This window comes from Xenia sp. Carnegie-2017, unplaced genomic scaffold (assembly GCF_021976095.1).
Source record: "Xenia sp. Carnegie-2017 unplaced genomic scaffold, XeniaSp_v1 HiC_scaffold_3, whole genome shotgun sequence".
NCBI classification, from domain to species: domain Eukaryota; kingdom Metazoa; phylum Cnidaria; class Anthozoa; order Malacalcyonacea; family Xeniidae; genus Xenia; species Xenia sp. Carnegie-2017.
Window position 1 is genome coordinate 4,046,198 of NW_025813493.1, and position 9,862 is coordinate 4,056,059.

A 9,862-nucleotide genomic window follows, 5' to 3' on the forward strand; every position below is an offset into this window, starting at 1 on the left:
TATGTTGAAATACGATGACAATTTCCTTCCCCATTCCGACTAACGCACAAGTGTGAATCAAAAGTCAAGTAGCTATTTTCACTCAGAATTGGACAAGAGTATATTTTGTGATACAAAAAGAAAAATACATCAATCAACATCGATAACTCAATCATTTTCCAGACCAAACATTCAGTAAATATTGATACTTAGTCACAAGCACACTTAACTACTCAAACGTTTTTTTTCCTAAACTATAAATGTTTCATTTATTAAACAAGGCAGCCAATGTTTAATTGAACTTTGTAAAATAAAGTAGAAAATGCAAAATGTTTCTTACAAGCAAACTTCTTTCTTACAACCGACATTGTTTAGCTTTGCCTGGTTTGTGTTCACAACTAACTTTTCTTAGCTTCCCAAATTTGTCAGTGATCAACACTTTGATGAGAGCAGTGCGTGGATATTTCCATGTACCAAATGCATTTATTCTTTCTTGGGGACCTGATAATACAGTATTCACTGCTTGAAATTTCTCATCACCAGACTTATTCCACTCAATAGAATACCATCCATTAAGTTCAAACTCTGCTTTCCATTGGTACGTCAGATCCTGAACAGATTTCATGAGATTAATTGTAATTTCATCGTTTGTTGGGACATTGATTGAGACGTCTGTTGTATCTGTTATCGAAATTGTTGTTGTGTTTCGTGATCCCCAGGAGAAGGACTTTGTTTTAGATATTTCTTTGGAAAATGTGGCCGATACTGGTGTTTTTATAAGTTCCCCACTTGAAATTGATGCAGAAAAACCACGTGTAACTGAAGTAGAGAAACCAAAAGTGGTGATAAACGTAGAGGATTCGGAAATTGTTATTGAAAGACGTTTCTTACAAGTATATTCTTTGTAAAAACCTGAGCAAACAACTGGACGAAAATTAGGAATTGGTTGAAGTTTAACAACACTGAATGGTGTCTTATTTTTCAAGATAAAGTTTTTTGCGTTTAAATTCAAAATTCCCCAATGGGAACCTGACAAAGTTGTACATTGAAAGGTCGAAGCTGTTATTGATTTGTCCCTTGGGTCCATGGAGCATTTCCTCAAATTGCCTCTTTTGTCTCTTAATCTTACTACTAGCCTTTGCCCAATGTAACTACCCATTTTACAGCAGTAGTACTCTTCCAAGCAATACAACTTGTTGCATTTATTTCTGTACAATCCAGTCATGTAATAACCCCATGGGCAATAACTCCATCCTCTTCTGTCAAACGATTTCCAGTTGTTCTTTCTCAAGCAGCGTCCCCATTGTTTTACTTGAGTTTTAGGACGACAACAATAAGCTAATTCAATATTGGACAGTTTATTTCCAGATGATCTGTAGAGCCCAGCCATGTAGTAACCATTATTACAAAATGCCCAACCTCTCCTATCAAATGTCTTATACCAATTATGCGCATAACATTCTCGATCTCCTGATGGGGAATATAGATATCCAGGGGCATCATAACAATCCACTTGTTCAAGTCGGTAAATAGGATCGGACTTGGTTCGTTTATTTCTGTACATTCCAGTCATGTATCTTCCATACCCACACGTTGACCATCCTCTTGAGTTAAAACTTCTCCACCAGTTATCAATATGATGTCGACGAGTAGGTTCTCGAACGAGACCTTTCATATCTCTTCTGTAGGATACGCTCTTCTGCCACTTCACAGACAATCTTTGAAGAACATGTTTTGCTACATCAAAGTCTCCAACAACACTAACAGAATATGCATTACGACCGCCACAGCAATTGCTAGGACCGTGACAAGACGACCATGCATATGATCGACATGATGTTGCACAACGAGAATCTTTTACTCTTTTTCCTTCAGGATATATGTTTCCACAACGGCATAGATGACCTTTCGTCGCTGCAATTATGAATTTGAGATCTTTACATACCTTTTGACATTTGTGGTTGGAATTGAAACGTCCAACGTTTCTTGAAGTGGTTCTTCCTGGAATAGACGAGAAGCATCCATCTACGGCAAATGATGACTCAACTGTAGATGGCATTGTTAAATGCAATAACACAGTCATTATTGCAAATTCTTTAAGTAAGGCCATATTCTAGAAATAGAAAGACATGCACGTATAGAAAATAGTCATTCGTTTAGAGGCGACTTTAACTATCATTGGTACGGTTTATTGAACAAAACATAAGATATAATTATCTACTCCCATTGTCATCGAGGAATTTTAATTTAAGGTTTTTTTTGTAAGGCAAAATGCCGGAATTACTAATTAACACCTTGAGTAAGCATAAGAAATGTACGAATGTTTTTAATGCTCGGTGTGGAATAGTGGGAGAAAAAGGCAAGACAATAAAATTGAAAATTCATACACACCACTGTCAATCAGTAAGTCAGTCAATTAGTGAGTGAGTGAGTCAGTCAATCAGTGAGTGAGTAAGTCAGTCAATCAGTGAGTGAGTAAGTCAGTCAATCAGTGAGTGAGTAAGTCAGTCAATCAGTGAGTGAGTAAGTCAGTCAATCAGTGAGTGAGTAAGTCAGTCAATCAGTGAGTGAGTAAGTCGGTCAATCAGTGAGGAGTAAGTCAGTCAATTAGTGAGTGAGTGAGTCAACGGTCAATCAGTGAGGGAGTAAGTCGGTCAATCAGTGAGTGAGTAAGTCAGTCAATCAGTGAGTGAGTAAGTCAGTCAATCAGTGAGTGAGTAAGTCAGTCAATCAGTGAGTGAGTAAGTCGGTCAATCAGTGAGTGAGTAAGTCGGTCAATCAGTGAGGGAGTAAGTCAGTCAATCAGTGAGGGAGTAAGTCAGTCAATTAGTGAGTGAGTGAGTCAGTCAATCAGTGAGTGAGTGAGTCAGTCAATCAGTGAGTGAGTGAGTCAGTCAATCAGTGAGTGAGTGAGTCAGTAAACCAGTGAGTGAGTGAGTAAGTGAGTAAGTAAGTCAGTCAGTGAGTCAGTCAGTCATTCAGTCAGTCAGTCAGTAAGATGCCCCAGAAATAATGCTGAAAGAAAGTGCGTGCCTTCTCAAAGGAACCGGGACGGGTAAGAATTTTTGCTTTGACTCCCATACATGTCCGCGAGAGAACTATTAAATATAAGTTGGATTATGGTTAATTATTTCTAATTCTATAAAATTCAGAGAACATTCATTTAGGCTTATACTTAATTTTGGGTAAGTGTTGTGTCTAGAAAAAAAAATGGGGTTAGGAAGAGGATTGGGAAAAGATCTGCAGAATACCAGTCTATTCAGAAAGCATTGTGCTTAGTGGATACGCAGATATGCGATGGACAATAAGATGACGTAATCGTATTATAGATGCTTTATTAAACATAAAGATTAGCTATCATAGTGTTGCAATGGATTGAAACGTAATAGCATGAACTTTATTGTGTCCATTATAAAGTGTACGTTGCAATCGACCTGGTCGTGCAACAGGACGAACAGTCCCGTCGATGAACTCCCAGCAGTTGCTAAGAGCTGCACCCTTTTGGTGTATAACTGTGGCAAACTCCTCTAAATTTTCTGGTTGTAACCACGCCTGGTTAAGATCAGTGAGCAAATGATGCCATCGTTCATGAATTACGTTCAGAACTTGATTGGATATCATGCTCAACTGAAGTTCAGGTCTGGCAAATCTATGAATCACATCAACATATCAGCACGGATAAGCAAACCTCTTCAAAAAAATACATAGCCCCTGAATGTTGTCTACTTTTAGTCCATTATAGTATTTTATTACCCCTGGCAATTCCAATATTTCAGGAAGGTTGTAAATATCATTTCGGAAGAAGCGAAATTCTGCTTAACATTCATCATCTGTCATTCGATCTACATCAAAGTCTTTATAACGCCAAAACGGTATCCTAGGGCTTTTGGGTTTAGTTACATCGTATAGCAGAGCAAATTCTTCATCATCTATTGCGTTCAAAGCATGAGCGAACATAGTAATTTCCCTAAGACTTGGCGTATTAAATTTTAATGAATCTGTAATTACACACAAAAGTCTGAGTACATGCAATGGTAAGATTAAATTTAATCGGGAAGCGGCAACGTCAACCGCGCGACCATTCCATTCCCCGGTAGTTGTCGCTGACGTTGCATTCGCTTAAACGTAAGATCTCTTTAGAGTACGCGGATACGCGCGTACACATTTAGCTTTTTTCTAGCATGAAAACATAGCATGAAGAAATGCAGTGACTTCAATTTAAAAATGCAAAATAGCAAACTAATATCACGTTACTTAAATCTTATCCTTATCTTTAAACCCAAGCGAAACATGATTTGAATTCCTCCCTTAACGAAAATTAACTCTAAGCCTGACACTACCACAACTCCTAATCCAAATCCTTAACTCTTACCAAAACAATAATTTGAAATGAGATCGTAACACTTACCAAAACACACGTACCCTTACCATGTAACAAACCCTAACTTAAATTCTATTCATACTCCTGTCCCATAACCTAACCCTAACTTTAAATAATTGTTGTTCTGGAAGAAAATCTTTGATACGCTTGATGATAGTTTAATCTTTTGTATGACATATCGAATTTCTCTTGTTATACGTAGAATTTACAGAATGATGAATGAGGCATAATATATACACTGTGTATTCAAGTCCGCTGAAAATGTGGATTTGCAGTCAACGAATCCGAGTGGATGGATATTATGCAATTTAGCCCATAAAATCCATCTTGTTTCAAACATTTTTCCTTCGAATAATTGGGTAAAACTTCGTCATTTTACCCATTATCATTGAGGTCAATTAAAAGTAAATCTTCTAATAAAAATAACGATCGACAGATTAAAACAAGCAAAATTTCAGGACAGTGCAATTTTCTTGTCGCATTTCGACTTTCTCCTCATAAATCGAATGATCAATGTAAATTTTCAAATGAGGCAAATTTGAAAGCCGTTCAGAACACGTCTTTATGAGTACAGAGACAAATCTTTTTTGACTGGACATCCAGAACCTTTCTTTTTTCCAGTGTATTATCAAACCTTTTTTGAATGCAAAAAATTACTTTGCTACAACAATATTCATATTATCGTTTTGGCATTGACTTCAGAGTTTCCTTTCGCAGATTGGCTCATGTACGTTCGTGGCTTGAACTTTAAAAGACCGTAAATCTTCAATGTAGACCGGCACTATAGTTTATAAGCTTTCGTTTCGATAACTTGATGCAAAATATTAAATTTGTGCTCAAAGCGATCAACTTTAGCAAAGAGCTATAAACGCTATAACTAGTTTTGTAAATATTTGTTTATAGGAGCATTCTACTTAACAACCGTAGATTTAAATCAAATTTCACATACATTACAAATATAATAAATTATAAAACTAATCTGCAAATAACGATGACATGAGCTTAAAATTGATAAAGAATGTATTAGTCAAATAAAAAAGTTACCGTCTCTTTTTTCCGTTAGCTTTGTTCTACTCTGTAAAATTTCTCCACACTTGTTTCAATGTTTTTTTTCTGATCCTTCTGTTACGAATGTTAGAAAAACTGCAGCCTTAAATTAGCAAACAGCTTTGCCTTATACCTCATGCAAAGCATCTAGGGAAGTCTATTTGCAAAAGCAAAGGCAGGAAGCTTACCCAGACAATGATGAATATGTCTAGCGACATTGACGTAAAAACGTCAGTTGTCAGACCAAAATTCTTTTTTAGGTTATAGCTTCAAAGGCTGCCGAATAAATTAAGTTCAAAGCCTATTTAAACATGTTCAAAATATTGTTTAATCCCAATAAAGTTTTTCTAGGACGCCAACTCCTGCTCTTTTTACCACATACTTTTCGATATCTTTAACTTTACTTTCCAATTCCTTGCTCTTGACAAAAATAAAGGGCAAAAAACATCAACTTTATATTGAATTTCAAGTGTTCGACGTCTATAAGTGTTTTCCTGTTTCCCCCCAAACAACGTTGTCAAGGCAAAGTCTTATTTCTCTGTTCAACTGTTATTTGTCATTATATATGTTACCATATGCAACTCATACAGGATAACAAGACCGGCAGTCTATTCTGAGGTCAAATCCCATTGCTTGGCATAACTATTTTAGTATTCTTCAACAAACTCATTTTTTATTAGATATTTAGACTGCAATCAGACACACAAAAGCTCGGATTAATATTTTGTTAATTAATGAACGTAGATTTACTTAATATCACTTAGTATTCGGATGTTGTTTAGGACAAACAATTCCTTGCTCATGATCAAAATGAAGGGCAAAAAAACATCGACTTTATAATAAATTTCAAGTGTTCGGCGTATGTAAGTTTTTTTCTGTTTCCCCCCAAACAATGTTGTCGTAGCAAAGTCTTTATTCTTATTAACTTTACGTTTTCGAATAGCGTCTGTCTTGCCTTTTTTTTAATTTAAGCAAAGATAATGTTGATGCAGATTAATTCCACCATTAAGCTTGTGTTTAACATCAATGTTTTGTAGTACCAGGCATGCATACACATAAAATTTCTCAAAAAGTAATATTTCTCTGTTCAACTGTTATTTGAAATTATGTATGTTACCATATGCAACTCATACAGGATAACAAGACCGGCAGTCTAATCTGAGGTCAAATCCCATTGCTTGGCATAACTATTTTAGTATTCTTCAACAAACTCATTTTTTATTAGCTATTTAGACTGCAAACAGACACACAAAAGCTCTGATTATATTTTGCTAATTAATGAACGTAGACTTACTTAACATCACTAAGTATTCGGATGTTGTTTAGGACAAAACAATTCCTTGCTCATGATCAAAATGAAGGGGAAAAAACATCGACTTTATAATGAATTTCAAGTGTTCGACGTCTGAAAGTGTTTTCCTATTTCCCCCCAAACAATGTTGTTATAGCAAAGTCTTTATTCATATTAACTTTACGTTTTCAAATAGCGTCTGTCTTGCATTTTTTTTAATTTAAGCAAAGATAATGTTGATGTAGGTTAAGTCCACCATTAAGCTTGTGTTTGACATCTATGTTTTGTAGCACCAGGCATGCATACACATAAAATTTCTCAATTAGTAATATTTCTCTGTTCAACTGTTATTTGTCATTATATATGTTACCATATGCAACTCATAGAGGATAACAAGACCGGCAGTCTAATCTGAGGTCAAATCCCATTGCTTGGCATAACTATTTTAGTATTCTTCAACAAACTCATTTTTTATTAGCTATTTAGCCTGCAAACAGACACACAAAAGCTCTGATTATATTTTGCTAATTAATGAACGTAGACTTACTTAACATCACTAAGTATTCGGATGTTGTTTAGGACAAAACAATTCCTTGCTCATGATCAAAATGAAGGGGAAAAAACATCGACTTTATAATGAATTTCAAGTGTTCGACGTCTGAAAGTGTTTTCCTATTTCCCCCCAAACAATGTTGTTATAGCAAAGTCTTTATTCATATTAACTTTACGTTTTCAAATAGCGTCTGTCTTGCATTTTTTTTAATTTAAGCAAAGATAATGTTGATGTAGGTTAAGTCCACCATTAAGCTTGTGTTTAACATCTATGTGTTGTAGCACCAGGCATGCATACACATAAAATTTCTCAAATAGTAATATTTCTCTGTTCAACTGTTATTTGTCATTATATATGTTACCATATGCAACTCATACAGGATAACAAGACCGGCAGTCTAATCTGAGGTCAAATCCCATTGCTTGGCATAACTATTTTAGTATTCTTCAACAAACTCATTTTTTATTAGATATTCAGACTGCAATCAGACACACAAAAGCTCGGATTAATATTTTGTTAATTAATGAACGTAGATTTACTTAATATCACTTAGTATTCGGATGTTGTTTAGGACAAACAATTCCTTGCTCATGATCAAAATGAAGGGCAAAAAAACATCGACTTTATAATAAATTTCAAGTGTTCGACGTATGTAAGTTTTTTTCTTTTTCCCCCCAAACAATGTTGTCGTAGCAAAGTCTTTATTCTTATTAACTTTATGTTTTCGAATAGCGTCTGTCTTGCCTTTTTTTTAATTTAAGCAAAGATAATGTTGATGCAGATTAATTCCACCATTAAGCTTGTGTTTAACATCAATGTTTTGTAGTACCAGGCATGCATACACATAAAATTTCTCAAAAAGTAATATTTCTCTGTTCAACTGTTATTTGAAATTATGTATGTTACCATATGCAACTCATACAGGATAACAAGACCGGCAGTCTAATCTGAGGTCAAATCCCATTGCTTGGCATAACTATTTTAGTATTCTTCAACAAACTCATTTTTTATTAGCTATTTAGACTGCAAACAGACACACAAAAGCTCTGATTATATTTTGCTAATTAATGAACGTAGACTTACTTAACATCACTAAGTATTCGGATGTTGTTTAGGACAAAACAATTCCTTGCTCATGATCAAAATGAAGGGGAAAAAACATCGACTTTATAATGAATTTCAAGTGTTCGACGTCTGAAAGTGTTTTCCTATTTCCCCCCAAACAATGTTGTTATAGCAAAGTCTTTATTCATATTAACTTTACGTTTTCAAATAGCGTCTGTCTTGCATTTTTTTTAATTTAAGCAAAGATAATGTTGATGTAGGTTAAGTCCACCATTAAGCTTGTGTTTGACATCTATGTTTTGTAGCACCAGGCATGCATACACATAAAATTTCTCAATTAGTAATATTTCTCTGTTCAACTGTTATTTGTCATTATATATGTTACCATATGCAACTAATAGAGGATAACAAGACCGGCAGTCTAATCTGAGGTCAAATCCCATTGCTTGGCATAACTATTTTAGTATTCTTCAACAAACTCATTTTTTATTAGCTATTTAGCCTGCAAACAGACACACAAAAGCTCTGATTATATTTTGCTAATTAATGAACGTAGACTTACTTAACATCACTAAGTATTCGGATGTTGTTTAGGACAAAACAATTCCTTGCTCATGATCAAAATGAAGGGGAAAAAACATCGACTTTATAATGAATTTCAAGTGTTCGACGTCTGAAAGTGTTTTCCTATTTCCCCCCAAACAATGTTGTTATAGCAAAGTCTTTATTCATATTAACTTTACGTTTTCAAATAGCGTCTGTCTTGCCTTTTTTTTAATTTAAGCAAAGATAATGTTGATGTAGGTTAAGTCCACCATTAAGCTTGTGTTTAACATCTATGTGTTGTAGCACCAGGCATGCATACACATAAAATTTCTCAAATAGTAATATTTCTCTGTTCAACTGTTATTTGTCATTATATATGCTACCATATGCAACTCATACAGGATAACAAGACCGGCAGTCTAATCTGAGGTCAAATCCCATTGCTTGGCATAACTATTTTAGTATTCTTCAACAAACTCATTTTTTATTAGCTATTTAGACTGCAAACAGACACACAAAAGCTCTGATTATATTTTGCTAATTAATGAACGTAGACTTACTTAACATCACTAAGTATTCGGATGTTGTTTAGGACAAAACAATTCCTTGCTCATGATCAAAATGAAGGGGAAAAAACATCGACTTTATAATGAATTTCAAGTGTTCGACGTCTGAAAGTGTTTTCCTATTTCCCCCCCAAACAATGTTGTTATAGCAAAGTCTTTATTCATATTAACTTTACGTTTTCAAATAGCGTCTGTCTTGCATTTTTTTTAATTTAAGCAAAGATAATGTTGATGTAGGTTAAGTCCACCATTAAGCTTGTGTTTAACATCTATGTTTTGTAGCACCAGGCATGCATACACATAAAATTTCTCAAATAGTAATATTTCTCTGTTCAACTGTTATTTGTCATTATATATGTTACCATATGCAACTAATAGAGGATAACAAGACCGGCAGTCTAATCTGAGGTCAAATCCCATTGCTTGGCATAACT

At 34.7% G+C, this 9,862-nt stretch overlaps 1 protein-coding gene across 1 annotated transcript; it reads right to left on the reverse strand.

Annotated features, from left to right (window-relative positions):
• Positions 1–75: 75 nt before the first annotated feature.
• On the reverse strand, positions 76–5,758 carry LOC124454425. The gene is made up of 2 exons (XM_047005241.1): positions 5,405–5,758; positions 76–2,092 (listed from the first exon to the last, which is right to left on the reverse strand). Exon 2 carries the CDS (start codon positions 2,087–2,089, stop codon positions 335–337), a length of 1,755 nt encoding a protein of 584 aa, XP_046861197.1. The 5' UTR covers positions 2,090–2,092; positions 5,405–5,758; the 3' UTR covers positions 76–334.
• Positions 5,759–9,862: the final 4,104 nt, after the last annotated feature.